The sequence below is a fragment of the Neopelma chrysocephalum genome, unplaced genomic scaffold (genome assembly GCF_003984885.1).
Source record: "Neopelma chrysocephalum unplaced genomic scaffold, ASM398488v2 Primary Assembly neopelma1_65b, whole genome shotgun sequence".
NCBI lineage: Eukaryota > Metazoa > Chordata > Aves > Passeriformes > Pipridae > Neopelma > Neopelma chrysocephalum.
In genome coordinates this window covers 4109212-4135271 of record NW_020897723.1, presented here as the reverse complement: position 1 = coordinate 4135271, position 26060 = coordinate 4109212, and the positions used below count along the sequence as shown (strand labels likewise).

At 43.9% G+C, this 26060-nt stretch overlaps 2 protein-coding genes and 1 long non-coding RNA gene across 6 annotated transcripts in view; 2 read left to right on the top strand and 1 right to left on the bottom strand.

Moving 5' to 3' along the window:
* Window positions 1-6839, top strand: part of NSMCE1 (NSE1 homolog, SMC5-SMC6 complex component) — a 7038-nt gene extending 199 nt beyond the window's left edge. The window contains exons 2-9 of one of the 2 annotated variants that reach the window (XM_027684090.1): window positions 509-594; window positions 690-830; window positions 1801-1922; window positions 2631-2708; window positions 3977-4123; window positions 5072-5188; window positions 6058-6178; window positions 6623-6839. In XM_027684090.1, the coding sequence (XP_027539891.1) occupies window positions 716-830; window positions 1801-1922; window positions 2631-2708; window positions 3977-4123; window positions 5072-5188; window positions 6058-6178; window positions 6623-6654 (732 nt within the window). In that variant the 5' untranslated portion in view covers window positions 509-594; window positions 690-715 and the 3' untranslated portion in view covers window positions 6655-6839. Of the gene's footprint in view, window positions 1-508; window positions 595-689; window positions 831-1800; window positions 1923-2630; window positions 2709-3976; window positions 4124-5071; window positions 5189-6012; window positions 6179-6622 lie in introns of both variants that reach the window. The other variant, XM_027684089.1, reaches the window with a different exon arrangement.
* A 1462-nt stretch (window positions 6840-8301) lies between these two features.
* KDM8 (lysine demethylase 8) lies at window positions 8302-14326 on the bottom strand. Its single transcript, XM_027684059.1, has 7 exons — window positions 13823-14326; window positions 13567-13736; window positions 12143-12275; window positions 11231-11272; window positions 10301-10450; window positions 8622-8714; window positions 8302-8521 (listed from the first exon to the last, which is right to left on the bottom strand). Exons 1-7 carry the CDS (start codon window positions 14324-14326, stop codon window positions 8357-8359), a joined length of 1257 nt encoding a protein of 418 aa, XP_027539860.1. The 3' UTR covers window positions 8302-8356.
* An 88-nt stretch (window positions 14327-14414) lies between these two features.
* The window catches only part of LOC113967979, a 133617-nt gene continuing 121971 nt past the window's right edge, over window positions 14415-26060 (top strand). For all 3 annotated transcript variants that reach the window (XR_003534324.1, XR_003534323.1, XR_003534325.1), the window contains exon 1: window positions 14415-14651. This is a non-coding gene — a long non-coding RNA (uncharacterized LOC113967979). The remainder of the gene's footprint in view (window positions 14652-26060) is intronic.

Here is a 26060-nt window from a genome sequence, read left to right as displayed (position 1 = left end):
CACATCCCACACGGAACCGCACCCCACACACGACACATCCCACACGGAACCGCACACGGTGTTGAGTTTGTCACACAACATTTATTTTCAGCTTTGGGGGTATGAGAGTTTTGTAAGCGGGTGACGAGGAGATAGCGGTGAGTGGAACGTTGGGAGCTCTGTAACCACATTTGTAACTAGTCAAACTGGCCCAATTCAGTTTGTTCCAGCAAACTGCAGCTTCGATGAAAACAACACCATCTGTAGAAGATCAAAGTTCAGAGGCTCAAAGACCCAGCTAGAAGACCCTGTGAGACTACACAGACTCAATATTGTATCATCTTGAGCCAAGCGTGCACCTCAGGCAGGAGTCACTGCCCGGTGCGTCCAGCGCTGCAACAAAGCAGTGCCTGCTGCTTAGTGCTACCATGGTGTTAAGGAGCTTGATTCCTGTTTTTTGGTGACAATAACACAATGCCTACCTTGTTCTATTCTGTAGCTAAAAGTAGTTGGACTTAATCTTTTGCAGCCTTCTGGAACCTCAGAGCTGGGCACCATCTGCATTCTGAGGACGATCTGGGGATCTGTTTTTTTGACCATCTGTTCTCGTTCAATGTAAGAGAGTTTAATTGAAATCTTACATATGCTTGGACTGTGTATTCTTAATTTGTATGAACATGTGCATTAATTCCAGCTTACACCTCCTGCAGCACGTGAAGCCTGGTGGGACACTGCGATGGCTCAGATGACTGATGCTCATCGACGGTTCTTGCAGGTTCTGATGTCCAAGGGGATAACAGAAGGATCAGAGGCCAGGAAATTACACCACCACTGCTGTGAAACTGATAAAGGTGTGTTTGTCTTGGAGATGGAAGAAGTGTTTTTTTTTTTTTCCTCATGCAGCTTACAAATAATTGGATTTCTGAAAGACACACACCAGCTAAAAAAAGTTAAAAAATTGTAATGATATGTGTGCCCTCTCTCTTTCCTGAAAGATATAGTAACACAGCAGTGAGTAAACTTACTTCTAATCAGATCAGATTCATATATACCGATGCCGTTACACACAAGTGACTCCTGTGACTGAGAAAAGGGATAATTTAGTGACAACTGGTTGTATTTTTGAGACATGAATCTAAAGTTATGAGCTGTTTCGTAACCCTGGTTTTTAAATCCTAGACTGATGAAGGCAACAGGAGTTCTGCCACTGATAAAATCTTGTTTTGGATGGACCTGAGAGTTGTGCTGGTGCTGTGCAGGCAAGAGCCATCGCAGGCATCTCCACAGAACAACTCCAAAGGCCATCTTGATTATTCTGTGATAGAACTGCTGCTAGTATTTAATTTGTTTGTAGAACACGACACAAGATCCTACCCATGTTTCTACAATACTAGAATTTTTTTTTATATGTAACTTGATCACTTACCTACCATTAATTTGTGAAACAGAACACACAGAAACAAGGAATCACGTGTATAAAGGAAAGCAAGCCAGTGTATTTTTCTATTCTGAATAGTAATTTTTCCTGGTCGTGTTTTATTTTAAATTCAGCTTTGTTCAAGTCACTGTAATTACTGGATTCAGCAAGGCAGAATGTCTGAACTCTCTCTCAACTGACTTCCAAGGAGCTGAGTGTCTCTGAAGGCCAGGAGACAGCAGCACAAGAAAATGATGCATCTGCTGAATAGAACACCCCTGTTTGAATTTGCCTCATGGAGTTTTAGTGCTTTTACCTGGGAAAAAATGTTTCACAGAAAAAAATCTGCCTGGTGTGTAGTTGTTTGACTTTCTCTGTATGTGTTTTTTCTTATTTATTTTCAGTTTACTATGCACACGATAAACTGGACGATTTCATCAGCACTATTAACAGGCACCTGCAGCCTTTGTTTATGCAGGTCCGGAAAGGAATGTCAGAAGAGGATGGGAGAGCCCATTATGCTGTAGTAGGTACCTGCTGTGTTTGTGTGGGGCCAGCAGCAGCTGCAGGAACTGCTGGTAGGACAGGGAAGGGGGAGGATAAACTGCCACAGCTCTGGTTTGTGGGAGTAGGACATGGCAGCAAGGACCACAGCAGTGTTGGAGTTATTTAACATAAACATTGCTTAAGTGCTGAAGTGAGATTCCTTTTCCACAGGAGGCTTTATTTCTTGAGACAGATTTTTAAACTAGAAAACAGAGCCCTCCAACATTAGTTTTCTTTTTCTCCTACTCAAAAATCAACCTAGCACAAAAGGGTTGCTGAGGAGTGGCCTGTAAGAAGTTTCTCCAGATCACCAATTGTTTTTCAGAGTGAACAAAAAGGTGACTGATAACATAGTTCGTGCTGCTGTCCAGCACTGTGCCTGGTTTGACATGTCAACTCTGCTGCAGCCTCTGTGTTACTTTGGGGGGTTTGGTTACTTTGGGTTGTTGAAGGGCTTGGCCTGGGCAGAGGCAGCTCTGGAGAACATGTGGCTGGAAGATCAAGGGTTGTAAATAAAGGACTGGAGTACCATCAAGTGCACTTCAAGGATCAGCCTCTTTCATGCCCCTTAAAGAAATGACATTTCTGTTAATTGTGAGTTGATGTATTGTTTACCTCAGAGGACCTTTTACAGTTTCTGGTGTAAAACTACAATGGCACTTTGATTTCAGTTTATTTCTTTTTTTAGGTGAATTTGGCAGAAACTGAAATAACTAAAATGGCATCTGACTATACGGAAATTGAATTAGAGTTGTTCAGAAAAACAGTAAGTATGTCAGTTATCATTTAGTAAATCACATTATTCGGGAAGGTATCACCTTAAGATGAATGGAAATGGAAATGAATGGAGATGCAGTTCAGAAACTAGTTGCCATTTTACCTAAGTTTATCCCAGATTGAATGGGATTGGCAGGGATGGAAGTACGTGCAACTAATGATTCCCTGCTGGAAGTCAGTTATGGGTAAGGCAAAATCAGCACCAGGGAAGTGCTCCTTGGGGTTAGGGACTCAACACACACATGCTAAAGTTACACTAACACCTTTCTTCAAGATTTTCAGTTGTGATTGCTGAATTTTTCACTGGCTTCAGTAGTTTAGTAATATACAGTAGATTTTAATGCTAATAACATTTTTTTCTGATTTGAATATAGACATTTGTTACTGCTTAGCCAATTAATTCTGTATTAATAAACTAGTCAGAATGCTGCTTTTCAAACAAGAAAAAACACACTTGAGATTTTTTAAAGTTCCAAATAGAACTATTGGGCCAAGATTCAAGGACATTTGATATTTAATTTCTTATCAACAACCATTAATGTGAGTTGTGATCATAGCTGTGTATCTTGGATGTTTTTCTGAATTGTTCTCACAGTGTGTTGGACTTTGAGGACTTAATTTCTCCAGCCACTAGACTTTTTTTTTGCACACTCATTACATATTCTGTATGAACTGGAAAGAGAGGTGCATTGACTGTTCTGTGACAGCTGCAGAAGTCTAATCTCCATGATAGAACCCAGAGGTTTCCCTGCCCTCCCCCACACAGCCAGGTCAGCACTGCAGAGGGTGTGTTGTGGTGGCCCATGTCACTGCTGCCATGGACTCTGTGTGCTGCTCTGTGCTCACGAGCAGCAGGAATGTTTCCAGTGAGGTTCTGTGAAGATTGGTGATACTGTACAGCCTTCAGGTGCCAGGTAGGCTCAGAAGTACTAGTGACTCCAGAGTGGAAAACTTAGTTGACAAAGAGCAGATAAAAAGAAAACAGATCTGTCACTGCTGAGTGTGCTGAGGGGTCTCTGAGTGCAGCTTCATTTAGGCAGCATGTACACTTCTATTTGTGGAAATGTTTTCTTGGCAAACATCAAAACTGTCAAGAGGACAATGTTTCAGCTTTTTGCCTTTGTTTTACAGTTCTGGTTCAAGCCATATTCTGTAGTATCTCTCACATGTATGGATGCTAAAAACCCTGCATATCAGTACATTACTGTAAGGTATGTCTGCAGGGTTTTTTATACTTGGTAATGTTTCTTTTTGTAGATGGACCTAATAATTTTATCAGAAAATGGCTTTGCCTCATCTACAGATATTTTAAACTTGGCTGACAAACTTAAGACAAAGAAAATGAAGAAAAAGGAAGCAGAACAAGTGCTGAAAGTTTTTGTGGAGGATAAGTGGCTCTCTGAGGTAACTGCTTTCAAGTGTTCGAATTTCAGTAGGTCCAGCTGCCATGTTCTTATGGATATGATGGGTGAAACTGGAGCTATTCTATAATGAATGATGGCAAAAATGGTTTTAGGGGGCCTGTGCTTATTGCTGCTCTGGTGATTTTTGCAGAAAAGGAAGTAGACTTACAAGGAAAAAGTCCTTGGGTAGGTCTATACAGGACTAAATGGTTTCAGTTTCTTGTACCTGAGCCAGGTGGGTTTGTGTGTCCTGCCCTGCCCAGTCACACACAGACATCCTTCAACCAGGAACGAGAGCTGGGGAAAGCTCTCCAGGGTGATCAGTGCTGTTAGTTACATTTGGAATTTCCTGAAAAGTGGTGAGGCCAAACATGTTGAAAACTCCTGCCCCAGGAATGCATGGGCCACTGTGCACATGGTCACATCTCCTTTAATTCATGAGGGAGCAGTTGAGGTGGGCTCACTGTGTGAACACTGCAGTTGCTGGCCAAATGAGACCTCAGTCCTTCTCTGCTGGAGTCATTGCATCGTAGATCTCCAACCTGCTGCCACACAGTCACTCATATGTTAAAGTGATTTAACAGAGATTTCCAAAGATATCTCAAGCAGTAAACACCTAGATTTTGTTGAAAGCTGGGAGAATTTTCTCTAACGTGCAAATGGAGGGTTCCAAAACTCAAAACTGCATGCCTCTGTTAAGGAGAGCATGCTTGCTCCTCTGTACTTTTCAAGGACTAGTTAAAGATGTGGAACCTTTATTCTGTTCTGCAAAACAAAGGAGTTCTGCTACTTCAAAAGTGTTTTAGCTTTGCATTGTACCAGTACCAGCATGTTAGTTTCATGATGGCAGAAAAAAGTGGCTGTCAAATGCTTGCTAGCAGGGGGGTTGCAAAGTCAAAAAAGGTCAAAGGAATTAAAAGAAATTCCTCATCTTGATATGTTTCCTTAGAAAAATGGAGAATATACTCTGCATACTCGTTGCATAATTGAAATGGAACAGTACATTCTCAGCAACTACCAGGACGTGGCAAGGAAATGTAACATCTGTCGCAGCCTCGCAGTCCAGGTAATGTCTGTTTATCACATGGTCATAGCTGAGGTTTGTGATACTTCCCTTTGAGTATTAGGTGTGCATTAAAAAATCCTGGTCTTGTAATCTGGTTGTGGTGCTTATGTATATTAAAAAAAAAGCGCCTTATTTTTCTTCGTAGGCATTTTATCTTCTGTCTTTAGTAAAAAATTGTCTTGGAGCAGTGTCTCCAAGTATAAGCTTGGGGAAAGTGCACTCACCCGATGACAAACGTGGTTGTGCTGCCTGGCTTTCCAAACCAGCAGGCTAGAGATGAGCCCCTGTTGTAGAAACAGGTTTAGCAGTGAGGTGTTAGCAAGTCTCCTCTTTGGGCCTTATCAACAGCAGTCTTCACATGACACATGTTCATTCTTGGGGTTCCTGGGGTTTGGCTCAGGAATTACTTGTGTTTGGACCTCAGAAGGAACATGTGGCTATATAGAGCATGCTAGAACACTGGGTTGTGATGACTGGGATGCTACCAGTTTAGTCTTGTGTAAGTGTTTACAGCCTGGATTTCTATTCCAAAGCTGGTGCATTATCTTGCTCTTGAGCCTGCATCTTCTGATCTGCCCAACTAACACGATTCCATGTTACTTTTCCCCAATTGGTCTCCCTTATTGCACTGAAATTGTTGTCTTTCAAGCTATATTTTGTCCATATATGGAAATACTATATCCTAGTTTCCAGAAGAGTACCTCCTTTTATTATTTACCAGCTTTGACTGTTGAGTATCTACCACCCGTACTGTGGGAACCATCTTTGGAATACTGCATTGCATGATCTGCTGCCCTTTGTAACAACTTCCTCTTAAATTGAAGGACAGGTTAGAAAGATTTTTTTTAATCATCACTCCTGGATTTCAGAGCCAAGTATGTGAATCCTGTGGAATTGGAATGCATTTACCTTGTGTCAGAAAGTACTTCAAAGCTCAGACTGAACCCCGTTGTCCGAAGTGTAATGAATACTGGTCTTGTGACATCCCAGGTACCAAGCAATCTATTTTTAAAAAAACAATGTAATAATACTAGAAAATGAGCTGTGACGTTTAGTGGCAGTACCTGCATTATTTACAACTGTAACTATCAGTTATTTCTGACTTCAGCTGTACATTGGAGACATTAAACCACACACGGGCAACACTCACAGTGCCCGGACTGTGCCACAGGGGCACAGCAGACCCTGCATGTTGTTTATAACTACCTTAAGGTGGGGAGGTGGCAGGGAATAGGGGACACACTAACCCATGGCACTAAAACTTCTGGAAATACCGAGCTTTTAAGAATCTCTTTGGACGCCCTATTTTTCTAGGCGAATTGGACATTGTGAACAGCAACACACGAATATACAAAGCATTTTAAAAATCAGGAGGCTATACAATATTATCCTTTTTTTGTGTGTGTCATCCATTAACCTTCATTTTCTTTACAGGTATGAGTCGGATGACCTCCCAGTCACCATAGAGCTCCATTCTCAGCCCTAGGTGATGCCAGTAGAACTTGCTGTCAGTGACAGCTGTTTTCACTCACTCTGGCAGAACAGCCAGACTGTGTTGTATTCATTAGTAACAGTGGCCAGTGTACTTATTTTCTGAAGTTCTAAGAATCTTATAATAAAACTATTGTTGACCTTCCTGTTCTCCTTCACAGTAATGCCTGCACAGCTTTCTTGGAGGCTGTTTTGTGTTGGTAGTTCTCCATATTCTTGGGTTGGGACTTTCAGTGCATGTTTTGGGGATGAAAGATGCAAATGTTTTAGTCAGTCCTGCAAGCTGATTTATGCAGGTGGACTCTTCAAAGAAGCCTTTCTCAGCAGGTGTTCCTTATTTGTACAGTTTGAGCTACACAATGACACCTGCTGTAGCACCTCAGGCAGGTGAGAAATCCATGCAGCACGTGTAAGGTCTCTGACCTAGGGCTGGAGTTGGAACACTTCCAGCTGGCACTGTGGCTTGAGTTTTGTCCCTTCTTTAGATGCACAACAGTTTGTCTTGACATAAGGCCAGGTCATGAGCAGCTGTGCTCAGTAAGGGAGGGAATATTGCCACAGAACAATTGGGAAAGAGTATGACAGGACCTGGGGCAATGTCAGCTTATGTCTACAAAGTGCTGAAAAAATTACCATATTGAGATTCTTTAGATTTTTAGTCCTAGTACTTCTGTCTCCAGTTTTATGTAAGGATGTTTTTTCCTTTAAGAGTGACTTGGAAAAAAACAAAGGAATGGCTACTGCCAGACACCAGACTGGAATGGCAGCATTCCTGTCCTTGGCAGAGACACTTCAGCAAGGCCATGACATCGGTTCAGCTGATGGTTAATCAAAGTATAATAATGCTTCAGTTTATTTAACGGCAATTAAACTGTGGGTTAACTTCAGTTACGTTCTGGGCTTTAACAAGATGTCATGGTTTAGGAATGGTACTCCCCAATTTAATGTTCTCATCGAAACACTCCAAACCACCAGCCTCAAACCACCAGCTGCTCCCTCCCCTGGGGTGGGCTGCAGAGAACTGGGAGCACAAAAGGTGAAGATCATGGGTTGATATAACAAGAAACTGGGAACAGCAATGGAATCCAAGAAAATGAACAGTAACAGCTACAATACTAATAACACAGTGTACGAGAGACCAAAGATTCACAGGCAAGTGGTCACAACCACTACTGCCCCCCCCCTTAGTGCAAAAATTAACCCTGTCCTAGCTGGAACCAGGATACACAAGTAACTTTTTCCATGCAGGAGACTAGTACCTTCCTTTATTAGTATTAGCTTTATTTTATAATGTAGAGTAAATACATTATAAAATTTCACCATTTCTCTAGGTGACTCCAGGCTTTAGTGCTATTAAATCCAAGTAGAAGATAACAATGCCCTGGTGTTGCAGACAGAGGCAGAGCCCTGGCAGTGCCCAGACACAGACTGTTTCTGAGGGACACAGGACAGTGACCTAACACGCTCTTCATAAGGAGTTATTAGAAACATCTACAAAAATGAAGTGGCTGCAGCATCACCTTTCCATTTACCTGTCCTGATTCTTTCTCCATGCTTTAGCAAGAGGTTGTGGGTTTTTGGTTTTGCTCCACCTCTAACCTCTCATGAAAGATGCTGCTAGATGCTACTTTGCTGATCTTTAATTCCCATTACAATGCTGCAGACGATGCTTCAGAGTTATGACCACCAGAAACTGACAGAGAAGCTGAGCTCAAGTGATCGCACATAGTGCCAATATTTAACTGGAATAAACAGAATCTGTCCAGGCATCAGAATGCAGGACTGAAAGGCAGCCTTTGTGAAATTGGGAAACTTGACCAAGTCGGGATCTTCCACATCAACCTATAAAAAAAACCCAAATGATCATTAGCAGAATGTCTTTACTCAAAAATGATTTGATATGGTAACACTACTGATATTAAAATTTCAGGCAACTATTTACCTGACTAGTGTTGTGAAGAATTTGGCTTTCATGTGGGTACAGGTTTTCTGAATCTTGTGGTGAATACAGACGGATATACTTTCTTCCTAATACCTGTATATAGAAAATAAATGTTTTCCATTTGTCATGAAGTGGCACATTACTGGAAGCTGTGGGCCACACCTGGAATTTAACAGTAAATATACCTAATTACAAGGAACATCATCTTTGTTAGTAATAGACACTGCTATAATAAAAAGTAAAATCAAGCTATTGAAATATAAGTAACTGTTCCTTGGAGCAGATAAGAATTTGAATACCTTTAGGAAGGAAATGCCTTTAACCAAATTACTTTCAATTTAAAGTTTAAGGCACCCCATTTATACATTGTTATTTGGGCTCTATGTAGCTAGAAATAAGTAGAACTGAGAATAAAGAGGTTGAATCTTCATTGCAGTTCATATCATCAGGCAGAGGTACCTGCACAGTGACTGCCAAGCTTCCATATGCTCCTAAAACTCTTATTCCTGTGTCATCATTAAACCAGTTCTTTCACTAGAGTGCTGAAATGAGGATTTGTAAGCTGACTGGCTTGGCTGCCCTGAACACCACACGAACTGCAAGTTGTTGGTGCCCAGACATGGCAGCATGACTGAGTCAAAGCTGACTCCTGCACTGATACCAGTGGAACAGAAGGCTTGGGATGAAGATTCATGCTGCTTGTGCCAGCATTCCAGATCTCCTTAAAGGCTAGGCATGATCATGCTTGTTTGGAACTGTCCTGTTAAGTCAGTACTCTAATCACAGTACCCTGGACTGGTATTATGCTACTCAACCATTCCCAAGCAAGCTGCTTTTCCTCTATCTTAACATCCCTTCCCACATAACAGAATAGGATTTCCTGAAATCTTACCAACACCCAAGCTGTCATGCTGAATATTCAGAGTTTGTTACTTCAAGGAGAGCACATAAACATATTCAACAGGCTGGACAAGTACCAACGTACTCCTGCCCTGTCCTACTCTTCTCATCACTGGTTAAACTACTGGAGTATTGATCTGAATAACTTTGGCTGTACATGTGTTTTTAGGATGCCTTCCATACCCCAAGGGGATTATGGATATTAATTAACTCTCTAAAGACCCAAATGTTACATGGCATTTTTGGTGATGTATGGAAGTGACAAAAATGCTGGTTATTGCTCCCACAGCACATTTTCTGAATACCTGAACTTTTTTTGGGACTGCCACCAGCTGTTAACAGCTCCTTTCTTCACTTGCCTCACTGGGTTAAGGCCTTGTATATTATAAGGTTGCAGGCACCAGTTACTGGGCAATAGCCTGCATCTCCAGATACTGGTTTCCTCATTACTGGAAACACTGTGATCTCGGCAGCAGCCACCACCCAGCCAGCAGGGATCACTGCACTTTGTTAGTTGTGCCTGTGCCTCCCTCTACTCCACAGCCACAGTTTGAATGGCATCACGAGGCAGCGCAGTTTTAATTGAAAGCTGAAAACTGCCAGATCACCTGCTGTTCAAATTACAAAAACTTTCACAGCACTGGCAGATACATGCATGTTCTCTATCCTTCAATTATTCCTCAAGTTGTCTGCTCCCCTTGTCTCTAACACTTACATACCATAAGCATTTTTTCTGAGTATTGCATTAATGGCATGTGTAGAGTAACTAGAGTACATACCTGGGCTAAAAAATTTTGCTGGGGATCCTGATGAAGAGGTGAGACTGTGCCTCCTGGACCAAACCAAGCATTAATGGTGATGTCATCTTCTTCCCCTTCCCCCAGGCAGCAGTAGTCAGGGATACTGATATCTTCTTTCAGTTCTGGGATCTATTTCCATAAAGAAATAAACATTAAAAAGGATACATGCTGACTTGCCAAATATATGTAATTCATAGAACAGACAGACAAGGCTTGACACAAAGAAAACAAATGACCTGCTTGTCCAGCAAGGGCAGGAGAGAAGTAGCTGACCTGCTAAGAATCTGCAGGAAATGTCCTCACACTTTCTGTTCTAGCGAGCAGATTCTGTTGGAAGGAGAGGTGGGAGAAAGAAAGGGGTTTCTCATTCTTCAGAGACTCTTTGCTTTAGCAGAAACCAGAGACACCCACAAGAGTAGGGAGGTTTGTGGTTCATGGAAAAGAAACAGCTGATCTCTTATACATTATGCTTGTTTCTCCATGAGATTCCTATTTATGTCTCCCACCAACCTAAATTCTGGTAAACTGGAATGACATTTCAGATTATGGTGATCAACACTGAACAGATTTTCTGTCCAAATCTCTTCCCTGACTTTATTACAGTCTTTGAGGAACTGCTGCTTTCTGGGTGATTATCCCTGTATGTATGTATCCCTGTATGCTACAGTGTACCAAACCAGCACTAGGACTGCATATCTTTATCCCTAGAGGGTTTTATTTCCATATTTTTCAGCCAAATGGAACAAACCTCTCCCTCTGTTCTTTCAAATCATGGGAATAGAAACTTAATAATTACTGTGAGTTCTTCATATACCCTTTGATCTAGTACAGTTGACATCCTCAGAGCCAACTTGTGCTACAAAGGGAACACTTGACCGTAGGAAGATAAAAACATTCACTCAATTTTACCTGATCAAAAAGCTGGTGCTGGGCAAGGTATCCTACACTGTTCTGAAATGACAGCAGAGAAATAAAAAACACATAGTGACATATAGTGTACGACTTCTCAGTCAGTTAATTTACTTACAGGTGAATAGAATTTACTCATAGGTAACATTCACTTCCAATATCCTATTCAGAGTACCAGAACTGTTTCAGCAGTATAAGGGGTCTTCTGAAATAGCAACTTACATCTCCACTGAAATTGTGAGAGCGTAGATGTGTCTCCATAATCAATAAATCATCTAGCTCCAGTTACTGGAGGAAGCTGAGCTATAACCCCATGGAGTCTCAACACTCCTGTCAGTCCCGTGACAATGTGCTGCATCTTCATAGCCACATGCTACTGGCACACAGACCAGTTCTCCTTCACTCTTTGGAACTACCTCTGTGCTCTATTCTGGGCTGCACCACAGACAGTTTGCTATGGCACACAGTACTACCTGCCAGAAGGTAAGGAAACAGAAACAGGAGCTTTGGATTCTCAGCTGTGAAAGCAAAAGGACATTTCAATTGCTAATTGACTTTTTATTTTTCTGCCTTGTGGCATGTGAATTTGGATCTTGATCCTGCTGGCTGAGGATCCCTTATATTTAGACTCCACCAGTCAGGCTTTTGCTGTAGAATGTATGTATTTATTTGTCAAATTTCGGCTGCTGTACATGTGATGATATGTAAAAGTCAATCCTAGGAATTGCTTCAATAACTATTTCTAGCTTCAGATCTTGAAAACAGGCCAAGCCTTTTAATTCAGAGTTGTGCTTACAGCACACCCTCTCCCTTGACCATCACCTCTGAATATATTTGTTGGAAGCAGAACCGTTGTCTGTACCAGGACCATGCTGCTGTGTTTGGAGATGAAATAAAATGAGTGTAACACACCTCATCCATGATATACTGGCTGATGAAGTCATTGACAGTCATGAGCTGCTGAGACCATTCCTCATCTGTGTACCGGGCACCCAACTCCACGGGGACTGTGCGGCACCCTGCGACCTGACAAAAATAGTCCACGCTGAAAGAAAGAAAGCTCAATTACCTTTTATACTACTTTTCTTACTAATTTTTGAATGTAAGGCAATCAATCCAAATCAATCTTATAGGGTAATAAAATTCTACTACTACAAGTTTCTTCTCTCTAAACCTAACCAACCAGAGACAAAAGGCAGCAGAAAACGATGTAAGCGGCAAGGAAATCAGCAGGCAGGTTTGGGTGCACATTATCCCACAACTGTCTATTTTATTTTGGTTTAAAATCTTGTTCACCTCAGTTAACTGTGGTTTCCTTAGGAGCTGAGGAGATTTAAGCTATTAAGTCTCTCTTGGTGAGGGATGGCCAACCTTCTTGCTGCCTGCTGCCATGTTTGCTAAATAAAGTGTTGTATCTTTTCATCATTAATACTAGATCAACTCTCTGCCAGTGTCAAATTCCGTATACAGACGCCAATAATATCCATCCTGGTTACAGCCAGAGGGATTACTCTGATGGGTGGAATACATCTCTTCATGGACAATGGTATTAACTAAATGGAGAAGTTCATCTTTTTAAGGGTCTAAAGTTAACCAGTGGAGTACCTTCCCTCAGAAATGAATAAACCCCCTAAAAATAACAAGTATGTTCACTTAATGTCAATTGTACCCCTGGCTGTTGAACAAAAGCAATTGCTCAAACTAAGCATGAGTGCTTTTTCCCCTTTTGTAAGAAATCATGAGCTTCGCCTCACAAATACTCAATGCACCGCTGCTTACATTAGGCAGGCAGCACGATGCTATTACTCACTCCTGCATGGTGATGGCTGAAACTCAACATGCAAACATGACACTGAGCAAACATCAGTGCTTGCCTTTGTCAATGAAAAAGTCAATCATGCTGACACGTGGCTCTGAAATTCACTTTCCTTTGCACTAATTATCGGCACATTCCAAGGGGTAAAAATGACAGACCCCCTGAGCCGTGAGCAGCTCACTGGCACTTTGCAATGTGCACTCCTTGTGAGTTCCCACCCGAGCAACACACTGCACCACCAGTTCACCACTGGGCTCCCGGGACAGCCCCGGGCTGGCTGGAGGGGCACCTTCGCCCTGGCTCAGTCTGGCACTTGCTGCGTGATGCTCCGAACGCTCCAAAAGCGCTTCCCTTATCTGTGAAGCAACTTCCAGAGAAGGAGAAAGGCGCTGCCAGCAAAACTCACTGCCCACAGTGTCCATCCTCTGCAAAAGTCTCTGCTGCTCTACCGACCACCAAGATACCCAACACAGGGAACGATCGTGCCTTTACTTGAACAGGGAAGAAACTTCTTTCTCACCTCCACTTCTTCATACACGGCCAGTGGTTCATGACGCCCTCCAGGACCACGGGCCGCTCGGGAATGAGGTAGTTGTCTCTGAAGTGCTCCAGCGAAGGGCAGTGAAGGTGAGGAATCGCCTCCTCCGGCTGCACCGCGGGGGGCGGCGGGGGCCGCTCGGGCCGGACCCTCTGGAAAGGACGTTCCCCCTCAGCAGCCGGCAGAGGCCCGCGGGGAGGCGGGAGGCCGGGAAGGAGGGGGGTTTCACGGGCGGTACCTGTGCGCGGGGCCGGTCCCGCGCGGTCCCGCGGGGCAGGCGCGGCTGCAGCGCGCGCACCAGGCGCGCCAGGACGTTGTCCAGGACGGCGGCGCCGAGCAGCAGCCCCAGGTCGCAGAGGCGCACGGCGGCCCGCGGGCGGCCCGCGGCCACCTCGGCCAGCGCCCCGAAGAGGCAGCCGTAGGCGTAGACCTGCCGCCAGCCCTTGCCGACCTCCCTCCACGGCACCGCGTTCAGCTTCTCCCAGGAATAGTCGCGCAGGACGTCTCCGAAGCGCGCCAGCGCCGCCGCTGCCGCCGCCCCGGGCGGGCCCGGCGGGCTGTAGAGCAGAGCGCGGGCGCGCCGCAGCAGCGGCAGGACGCAGCCCTCCACCTCCCCGCTCAGTGCCAAGGTCAGCCCCTCCTCGGCGCGAGGCAGCAGCGCCCGCACCTCGGCCCACAGCGCGGGGCCTCCATCCGCGCCCTCAGCGCCATCCGCGCCCTCAGCGCCGCCGGCCGCCGCCATGGCCGCGCCTGCGCTGCCGCCGCGGGGCGGCGCTGCCGGGCCGGGCGCGGGAACAGCGTTGCCCTCACGGGCGGCGGGGCCGGGCCGGGCCGGGCGGGGTGGAGCGGCGGTCCCAGCTCCCCGCCCTGCTGGGCCGGCCGCGCGTTCTCTCTCGTACCGCCAAAGCTCGGTCTCGGCAGTGTCACTCGCGCCCTTGACCAGCGAGCCCGCTGGAATTTAGTGACTGGGATCGACGTCGCCGTTCGCAGTAAAGGGGAGCGCACAGACTCGGGGAGGGTCCCGTTCTCTGGTGAGGAGGTGGCTGCCTGCGCTCTGGAAGCAGGGGGTGAGTGCCGGAGGACGGGGAGATGCGCTGTTCCCTGCTGGCCTTTTGTGCTGGAAAGAAACGTCCCCGCTCGGGCCCCCGGGTGTGCTCGAGGAGCCCGAGCGAGCCCGGCGCGGCCCCGAGCCCGCGGCCCCTCACCGGCTCAGCCGCTCGGTGTTAATGTGCTTTCTGCACGGAGTGTGCACCTCAGCCTTCTAACGCACTGGGCACGGCATCCTTCAGCCACAGCTTGCTTTGGTAATGTGCCCTGAACATGTTCTACTTGACTGCAAAAACAAAAAGTATTTTACTTAAAATTCAGCAACTGAGGAATGTCTTAACATGGTGAACCAAAGTCTAAAACATCATAACAACAAATGAGGAATTTGTAGCTCATGAAAAAGTGTTACTTGGCCAGGCTTGAAATCTTCAGACCTGATGCAAAATCCTACATTTACAGAGAAAGTTAAAATCATCACTTTTTGTACTGAGACTCTCGCTCTTCTTTGTCCATGCTTAGTCACTAGTGCTTTCAAAAAAAAAAAAAATTAAAAATGGTGTGAGTCCTCCTGCTGCTGCTGCTGGTGGCTCTCCCCAGGTGTTCCCTCGGAAAGATCACTTCTGCTCTCACACTTCAGACTTGTGCATTGCTTATCATGCTGACCCATCTATTCCCTGTCTTCTGACTGCCTTTCTCTTGGCACCATAAATTCCTCCTGTGACAGTGTGATTTTAGCACCTTCATTCAGAATTTTCTCCTCCTTGACTCCTAAATGTTAATATATGCTACTGCAGGAGAAAGTATTTAACTGGCAAGGAGAATTTGTTAGACCCTGTGTTCAGTATTTGTAACTTATGATGCTAGCAAGTGTTCTAGTCTTGTGCTCGTGGACTGTCCAGTTTCTATTGCAATTTATATTAACTTTTATTTATATTTAAGTTGGTTGATACAATTCTCATCAAATAATAATTTTCCTAGTTTAAATGTTAGTTATATTTTCACAATTTGTGCTTTGAAGATTAGGATTTTCTTTCTGGTATTTAAAATAACACCAAGTTCTGAACATGTAATCTCCAGTACAGTGGTGAGGCATTGAGGCCACTATGAGCTTTATCAGTTTTACTGTAGGTGAAGAACCAAATGGGAGTAGATTTTAGGTTTTGGGTATTCAGGGAGGCTTAGTGTTTCTCTTTGAGCATACACTGGAAGACGATTATTTCTAGTCAGTCAGATTTTGGTACAATGGTGTCCTGGTTAGAACGGCTGGGACCAATTCATCCCTGGATGGGTGTAACCCAAAACTGTGTATTCTATAGCCTCCATGCCATTTCCCAAAAACTGCTGTCAGTAGAGGCCTGCAAGGTGGGAAGATGTTCCTGTACCCTTTTATGGAATTCCCCGCTCTGATATCCTTATATGGAATTCCCCGCTCTGATAAGAGGGACTGAGCATCCGCATGCCCTTTTATGGAATTCCCTACTCTGAGGGAGGGACTGAGCACTCCCGCCTGAACTGGAGAGTATATAACTGGGAGTTTCAGAGCCTTGGGGCTCTCTCTCTCGTGGGACCCAGAGGAAGACAGCAGACCACCGCTGCTCCCAACCAGGCTGAGACCACCACCCTCAACTGGACTGCAATCACCACTTCTGACCAGACTGCAGCAGCTCTCCCACCAGCAGGTTTATCCCGTCTCCCTTTGCTTTGGACTCGGGGGGGTGGGCCAAGGTACACCACTTTTGTTCATACCCCAGGGTCCTGGGTTTGTACATTTGGGTTTTGTGGGTTAAAACCAATTGTCTGTCTGTATAATTGTACTTATTGCATTATTTTAATAAATTGTTATTCTGACTTATAAATCTCTCTTTTGAATTGAGTTCATTTTGCCTTGCTGGTTAACTTTTAAACCAGCACAAATGGTTTGAATGTTGACACAGCATCAATAGTCTTGAAAGGGCTGTATATCTTCTGAGTTAATGAAGACTGGTCTTATGGTGTGTATTGAGTCTTGTATTGTGTTTGGCCTTTAGGAGGAAAATCTCTAAAAGCTCATGATATCATGCTGCATTGTAGCAACTTGGTTGAAATTACTGGGAAAAAACCCAACAGATTTGCAAATGCTGAATTGGGAAGTTTTGCTCTCAGAGCAGTTAACCTCACAGTAATATGTGCTAGTTTTGAAATACCTGTAAACTATTGCAGAGATTTTGTGTCAGCTGTCTGACCAACAAAGTGGACGATTTCAGTGCTAGACATTTCCATTTTAAGTCAACAAGAGAGAATTTAATTCCTGCTGCCAAGGAACAAAGATTATTGTCATCTGTCTAACCTGCAGGAATTGACATAAAAGAGTTCTGTGGATTATGCCACCATCACTGAAGCTTGTGCTATTTTCATCAAAAGTAATTTTTTTTAAGATTTTTGTAAGCCAAATTGCCTTACCTTGCAGAAAGATGTCCCTTTTAAAACACAGAAGAAAAGTTGGTACCAAGGTTTTCTCTGCTGCTTCCCGGGTTTTAGTCAGTAGAGCACTTTTTCTTCTCTCTTATATTCTGTCTATTTTTTAAATATGCTCCAGGCAGCTCACTTTCTCCTAGCACTTACATGCAGAAAGAAATTACCCATTAAAAAAAAACCCAAACAAACAGGCACACAATTAAGGGAGATAATAAAGTCTGATAAACCATCTGTATTTCTCTCTTCTGTTTACAGTCATAGATTCCAGGACCCACAGTTGATGTTACCTTGTCTGCCAGTGGTGGAAAAGTGATTCGTTTTACCAGATATTTAAAAAAAATGCTCTGTGTCTTATCTTGCCTTTGTCTTCATTGGAAGGAATAGGTGTTTGGCCTGTTCAGAATTTAATTTCTTATTTGTAGCAATATTCTCCTTTATAGCACTCTTTCCTCACTTACTAATTGGAATGAATGAACAAAGTCCTTTGATTGGTTTTGGATTTTATTAAAATGACATCAAGACACATGCTCAGTGATTCACCAATTGAGTCCAAAGTAGAATGTTTTTACTAGGTGGATCAGTTTTTAAAATGACAGCATCTGCTTGCTCGTACACATTTATTTATGATTCTTCCCCAGGCGAGTATAGCAGGAGTCTGGTGAGCAATAACCAGCTGCTGGAATTAGCAAATAGGGAAAGCAGTTATTTGATCTGTGAAGGAATGTGAGAGCTGAGGCCAGGAGTAATAAAAACTAAGCAGATGCCCCAAATATATAAACCCAAGTCCGGATGTGTAAATTGCTTGCGCTGCTTATGGGCAAAATTGTGCCAGATGGGTCGCCTTGTCTGGAGTTTTTATTGAAGATGAAACTGTCTCCAGTGCCACATCACGTCCAGCAATCCCGAGCACCCTGGGGCTGGTTCCAGCATCTCTGCTTGCTCGTTCAGTGTCTGCAGTGCACAGGCACAGCAGCTCTGGGGGCTTCTTCAGTGGCCTCTGATAGATTGTCTCACGTCCCAGGCGTGCTGTGACCAGGTCCTCCCTGCTACCCTTATAAGGTCTGTACTTACACTGAGTCATTTCTTGGACACTCACTGCAGGAGCACAGCAGTAACACTGAAGGTATTCTTTCTCCTCAGGGCTTCAGGATGCTGCTCAGCTCTTCAGGAATGCCTTGTCCCTTTTGGCAGCCTGGCACTTTGGAATTAACACGCTCCCTAGAGGGAGGATGCCAAGAAGATGGAGTCAGGCTCTTCTCAGTGGTGCCCAACAATAGGACAAGAGGCAGTGGGCACAAACTGATGCACAGGGAGTCCCACCTGAACATTAGGAAGAACTTCTTTCCTGCGCAGTGACCATGCACTGAACAGGCTGCACAGAGAGGGTGTGGAGTGTCCCTCACTAGAGATATTCCAGAACTGTTTGGACACAATCCTGTGCCATGTGCTCTAGGATGACCTTGCTTGAGCAGGGAGGTTGGACCAGAGGATCCACTTGTGGTCCCTTCCAACCTGAACCATTCTGTGCTTCTGGAGCAGGGGAGGTGGTCTGTTTCCTTGTTTCCTGGGCTCTCTGAATGCCTGGGTGTATGCCTTCCCTGGTCATTGCAGCACAGAGAAGTGCCTGTCAGTGTTGGCAGTGGCCACGGGCAGGGATGGAGTGGGGACAGGCTGGTACTGCTGCTGCCCTGCCTCCTGTGCCTTAGCCTGTTTCTGCTTCCAGGAGTGGTTGGCTGGTACGTTCCATGAGCAATATACTCATTTAATATCTCCCCTATGCCCCACCACCCCACCCTGCAAAAAAAAGCTAGAAAAGTGAAAATGGGAGCTAACATGCCCTCTGGCCCTTAAATGGGAATATAAATTGACGACTGCTATGAAAGCAATGCCTGGCTCTGATTTTCCTTTACAGGGGATGAATGGTTGTCTCCCTTCTACAAGAGCAGAAGTGCAAACACATAAGACTTTAAAGACTTTGGATCCTGGCTGCTTTTTCTGCTCCTCTGAACAGGAGATGAATGAATCTGATTAATAATATGTACAGAATTAATTGTTATACATCATTTTCCTCACATAAGCAAGATCTTCCTGCTTGAGAGTGACACAGCCATGCATTTGATGGTATCTTGGAGCTGAGTGTAATTGTGCAGTGACAGTGTAACGACGGATATGTCTTTAACAACCTGTTCCCTGCATTGTGTTTTTATCACTGCCATCTGCTCGGGCAAAAGTGGCAGCTGCCAGGTCTCACAGATAACGCTGTCATGTACTTTAATGTAGAACAACATATTGTTGTAATTTCTCTGATATTACTAGATGAAATAACTTTAAGTGAGATAAGGTGACATTTTGCATGGCACTTTGGAATTCTTCTCATTGCAGTGGGTATAGGACACACAGTGTTCTTTCTGGAGCAAGCTACATCAGCACATCCAGTTCTACTTTCAGAAATCACTGGAAAATGCCTATTTTACAAACACATAATGTAACATCCATCTGGGACATATGTGTCAGTGCTGAGGTGCAACTGAGGCAGTCAGTATTGCTTACACATGTAGCCGTAGTTACCTTTGTGGGATGGAAATTGTGTAAGACAATTTTAAAAATTGAGTTTTTTCCTTTTTTTTTCTTTTATCAACTTGAATCTCCTTCATATTTGCATATTTGCAAATTTCCTTTATATTTGCAATCGTTCAGACAGCTCCTTCAACATTAAAGGAAACACAAAATCTTTACAACTCTCATGAATGAGTGTTTTGAGGTCACCTAAAGAATCACTGGCAAAGGTATTGGCAAAAGCACGTTTAATATAAAAGTGAAAGCATGACAAAGTTTGTTGGCACGGTTAACTCTACTACTTTATTAAAGCACACAGAGAAAAAGCAAACTAAAATCTAAAATCAATCAGTCTAAAACCATCATCAACCCAAAAATTATCTATGTGGAGGCTGGAGCAAGGGGAGGGGTGAAGGGTAAGGGTAGGAAAGGATAAGGATAAAAAGAAATAAGGAAGACCCTCCTGGTGAGTCACAAGTTCCTTGCTAAACTGAGCCTGGACTTGACAAACAGTTTAGGCCTAAAGTTTTAACAGCACTTAAACTTAACAACACTTAATTGATAGCTTAAGTTAGACAATTTAACAAAAGATTCATATAGAATTTACCATAGCACAACAGTAACTCACAGGCCTAATTTACGTACAAATCTAAAGTGCTTAAGAATCTAAGAGAACAACATTCATAGTACATAGTCCTAGAGGTTCCTAGAGCAAGTGGTTGGCTAATCTCTTCTTTCTGTCATGGTCCCTGTTGTGTTTGCAAGGGACAGAGAGGAAGGAAGGAAGGGAAATGGTGTGTCACTGGGTGAATATACCTGTCTGCTTCAAAATACCTGTCTCATACATGTTACATACACATGTGCTGTAAAACTGTGACATCAGAGCTATCTGCCCACTGGAAAGATTTACTAGGGAAACTGATATGGGATATTTCGTTTTGCTGATGAACACTGATGAAGAACAGCCTTTCTCATACGGCAAAAAGCCCAGCTGTGATGAAGAAGGTGGAATATGTATTCCTGATACTTGCATCATTTTCTTATTTGAGTGCCATAGGATGTAAAATGCTGAACAACTCTTCGGCAGCCTGAAGGTCTGAGGCTCAGAGGTGGCTGGCTTATTCTTGGCCTGTTTGGAACACTGCTGCAGGTAGAAAGCTTCCTGACAGGAGTGTGGAAGGAAGGCAGGGCATGGGTCCTTTGTGTTTCTCTGCCTCTCCCGAATGGATGTGTAGCTTTGGCACTTCATTGCCAGCCAGGCAGAGGCCATTGCAATTGTGAACAGTGTTCTCCCAGTGGCAAACAGAGGGCCAGGCCAGAGAAAAGTCTTTTGGCATTTAGCTGATGCTGTACACTCTGGAAAGCCTTGCCTGTTGTTCCAATAGTGCATTTCAAGAGCTGATGCAGGGTCCTGGCATTGTACTGATCTTGAGCACACACCAGATCCCCTTTTTATCCTAAGGGTAGGAATGTGTCATTTTCATTAATCACACTTTATGTACATGTATGTACCTTAAGAGGAAGATTATATGTGTGTGTGTATATATATACATATACATATATGTAAACATTTTTTTCTTCCTCCCAAGATTTAAAAATCTCACTTGAAACTTCTGCTTGATTTATCCCCTGGACTAGGGCTATAAATACTGCATGAATTTGTTTTGTGCTCTGTTTTAAGTATATCTAGAAACATACACAGTTATTTGTGTTCATACATCACATTCTTATTAATGACCACAGAATAATTGCTAGTTGTATTGCCTTTTGTTTCTGTGTATGTTTTTAAAAGATATTGTAAAGTCTTTGTTGGAGTTTGCATGTGCTTCAAAAATTAAATTTAGTCTGTGATTTTATTACCCTTTTTATTTAATTTATCTTAACTGTTGCTTTCAAGCTGTGAACCAGCTGTTGACTTTGAAAAAACATTGTTCAATTTGAAAGGAGCATTTTAAAGCTTAATGTAATGGCTGTAAGTAATCACTACAGCAATTATATTCTCTGGTGTTGTGCGTCACTATAATATTGGAGGTTGTAAGAAAATGCAGGAGAGAAACACATCAAGCTCAGATGTCTCAGTTGTGTCTGCGATGCCCAGCGTCTCTCTGTGCCATGTAGCTTGGTCTCCCTGCTTGAAAATTGAAAGTGGCACTCTCTTGCTCCGTGTGCCCAGCAGGAATCAGGGGCTCTCGTGAACCTTGGTCTCTGCCCTCCTTGGACTGGAGAGGCGTTTTGCTTTCCCATGCAGGTGGATGGATGGTACGTGTGCACTTGCTGCAGTGGCAGAAGCCCCTGCTGCTCTGCTGGCTCCTCCTGACTTGTTCCAGGATGTTGCACTTGACATAGAGTGGAATTCTGGGTTTGACTTTTCTTGAGCAGCTGCATACCCACCTTGCCTGGTGCCAGTGGTAGCAAAGCTCCTCACAGAGATGTAGGGAGTCTGGCCAGGGCAGGAGGTCTTGGCATCCTGCAACATCAGGCCATGCTCCCACTGTGCTCTGGAAAGGAGCAGTGACTTGCCATGGTGAGGAGAATTAATTGAAATGGGTGTATTTTCATCTGCATTCTGAGAAGGAACGTTCTCCCTTGATTTGTGAGCAGCTCTTCAGTTCAAGCAGGGTGGAGCTCTTGGGGAAGAGAACTTTCTGGGTCATTGCAGTGAGGATAAAGGAAGCAGCATGTGCTCTGCATCCCTTCATGTTGTAACACTCCAAGAAAATGCTCTGCAGCTTCCTCTGTCCTGGAAATTCTCTCCATAATGATTTTAAAATGAATGTAATACACATCACTGTGGGAGTGGGCTACATTTCCAGCCATGCTTTACACACAGCTTGTGTTTGGGAACTGCGGACAACACTGCTGCTCTGAAAAGGTGGTGCAGGACCTAGACCCTCTTTGCTTTCCACAGAATCCCAGGATGGCTAAGGTTGGAAGGGGCCTCTGCAGGTCATCTAGTTCAATGCCCTGCTAAAGCAGGTTCACCTAGAGCAGGTATTTTTGCCAATGTGTGCTGCACAGCAGGTTCAAGTCGCCTGCCAAGCTACCATCAGTTCCTTTTAACAGCTTTGTGAAGCAACAGTGCTGCTGGGAAAGACCTAGTAGGAAGCTTAGATTCAGCAATATACTAAACCTTTCCCAAACTTAATTTGTAGCAAAATCCTTCATAATACATATCGAGATCTGACCTGATGCAGTATAGTGAAAATAACAGGAAGGGCAAGCATGCAGGGAGCTGGGGGAATGAGACCTTGGGACAAATTGGAAACCAGGCTGACTACTGAGGCAAAGTTGCAGATGTTTGGTTGGCATGGCTTTTAAGGAAGGATAGAAGGTGCACTTGGAAGTGGGTTTTGTGATGGCACTTGTAGTAGATGGTAGTCATGGTGACATGATTGGAGTGATCCCTGCTAAGAGGTAGTCATGCCTTGGCATGGGAATACCCAGCTGGAATGGCCCGTGCGTTATGGTAAAATGAAACAGTGAGACTCTCTCGAGTGAAGGCACTGTCTGTGTGTGCAGTGTGCATTGTGGGATATCCCCAGCAAAAGGAGCTGCAATGTAGTTTCCCCTTTCTCCAGCTGTGTGTACTGCAGAGGAAAGCAAAAGCTACAGATCTGTGAGCGCTTCGGAGATCAGGCGTGTCCCTTTCAGACACATGTGGCTGAAGCTGGGCTGGTGACCACGGGTTTGGCACAAAGGGACAGAGACAAAATCCTCATTGTGACAAAGGCAGTATGACGTGAATTACACTATATTTTTATGTATATATGTATAAATTATACATTCAAAGAAGGTAACTGCTGGGATGGAGATAGACATGGAACAGTGCGTTCAGGAAAGTTAAAAGCTTAGCTAGTGTAGCAAGGTATTTTTTAATGTAGCAGAATGAAATTCCTTTGGGTGCAGCAAATGAGAGACATAAAGTGTAATGCCCTGTGAAATCACAAAGAACTACTTTCAGCAGATGGAAAAAACAAATTTAATACAAAAACAAAAATTGATAGACTCTGCCTTTGATAATCCAAGTATGAGGTTACACTTTAACAGTATCCATTACTGGCTGTAAAGTGTATTTTGGTTGTTAAATGCACTTGCTAGTTTGTCACTGTATAGAATTTAAAGTGATGAATCCTGTATTCTGCTGTTATCTTCACTCTGAGAAACTAAACAAACTCTGTGACAAATGGCTCCCAAGTCACACACTGTTTCACTCTGATGTCTGCTGCACCTGTGCCACTGTTCTCAGTGTGGAACAAAACACTTGGGTTTGAAGCTGGTTTTAGGAATCCTGTGGCAGGGATAGCAGGAGGTATAAGTGGGCACAGATGAAAAGCCCATTGCCAATGCAGAGCTGAAGGCTGGCACCCTGGAGCCAGGGATCTTTCCTGTGCCCTCAGAGGAGCAGCACCATCATGCAAGTGGGATGCAAGTGCTCATCTTCCCTCATTGCACCACCTCTGGCCTTCCTGCTACCTCTGGGGCACCTCACCTCTCCAGGCTGTCCTGTGCTATGACTGACTGACCTGATTGCAGGAGCAGCTAAACAAGACAAGACCAGCCATCTGGATGATAGAGGAAGAAAATATTAAAGCAAAAATATTGTGGTCCTGAGCGAGCCAGAGCTAAGACTAGTGTGTGTGTGAAAAGAATTGCAAGGTCAAGCTGGAAGGCCCCTTGAAGCATGATTGTTCTTTGTGGCTGAAGGCAGACATGGGAGTGTCTGTCTGGAATGTGTGCAGATAAGAAACACCTGGCCTGGCTTGATAGCCTGGACTCTTATTCTGTATATAAATGGAGTAATACAGTTACAAGTGAGTTGTGCCTGGCCAAAATCTGTCTCTCGTGGATTCATTTGCCACAAAGGGTGCTCAGTGAGGGATTTTTGCCGCACCTGATGTAATCCAGTCTAGAGAACTAGAAAGTGATGAGCAGAAGGAGGAATAATCCTAAATTTGTGTATACAGTCATGAGTACAGAGGTGATTGTTAAGTAATGAATGAGATCTGGGTTTGAAATAAATACTTATATGGAAAAACTGGCATAGCACTGAGTCATAAAGGTAAATAATGTGTTAGGAGTTCTTAGCGAAGGTATAAAACAGGTAACAGGATTATGTCATTACCTAAATTCCCAGTGTTGTGCACCTTGAATACTCTATGCAGTGCTGTTCCCCCACTTCAGAAAGCAAAGAATTGAACTAGAAAATGTTAGCCAAGACAGACGAAGATGATAGAAGATCTGGAATGGCTTCTTTATGAGGAGTGCTTTGCCTTGGAGGAGACAATTAATTGGAATATATGTGTATAAAATGACGTGGAATAGGAAGGATGAGAAAGGAATGATTGTTAATGAAGGAGCTGGTGGTGGAAGGAAGGACATGACAATACAAATGTCAAACTCAAAAAAGAAAAAGGGACATGCTTATTCATACTGTGCATACTGGAGCTGTGGAACTCCTTGTGTCAGGATGTCATAGGTGCTAAAAGTTTCAGAAAATTAAAGCAAAAATTGGGGAAGTGAAATCCATCTGTGAATATTAAACGCCAAAGACCCACCCTGTTCTGACTCAGGAATTTTCCAAACTGTGTGTGCATTACTGGAGGCTGGAGACATGCTGCTACGTGCTTTTCTATTTCTTATCTTCTTCTCTAGACATTCTTCTCCTGCCTGTTGCCAGAAGCAGAATATTGAGCTAAATGGCCTTTTAGATTTGAAGTTATGTGGCTGCTCTTACATGTCTATGTTATCCTAAATTTGACACATTTTAGGAAAGAAGCTATGTATGAAGAAGTTTTACACTTAGGTCCAGTATTTTTTACTGTGGCTTTATTTAGCTCTAAAATTTGCCTCTGGCTCATCAGAGATAACTGCAACCCTAGGCTGTGGTGTGTTTAATTCTTGCAGTGGAAGTGTTGCAGTATTGCCAGCAGTGGAAGTCAGGTCTAAAGTTGGGAGGCAAGTGCCGTGTTGTGTGGATGTCACATATAGGCAGGTCACTCATACAGTGATGTTTTTGTTGGTTGATTGGGGTGGAGGAAGAAATGGGAAGAAGAGGTTCAGTCAGCATTTAGGATCCTTCTGAGTTCTCTCTGAGATGATCAGTTGAGAATGTTTATGGAGGCTTCTGTGCAGTGGATGGTGATCTAAGACCATGCACTTAATGCCCATGCAAGGGGCTGGCAGCCTCTAGGATGGAAAAACCCATATGGTTGGGAGGTTGTGGCCTTTCTAGATGGAAATTTGGAGCAGACTCACTCCAGTTTCCACCTTACCCACTGCTTTGCACGCTCAGTTGCTCACTTTATAGCACAAAAGTTATGGGGGTGAGTTCAGGGCTTTGTCTCACTGCATGGCTGTGCTGTTGTCAGGATGGAGCCAGCTCCCCAGCTTTTCCTCTGCAGGAATCTTCCCATTTACAT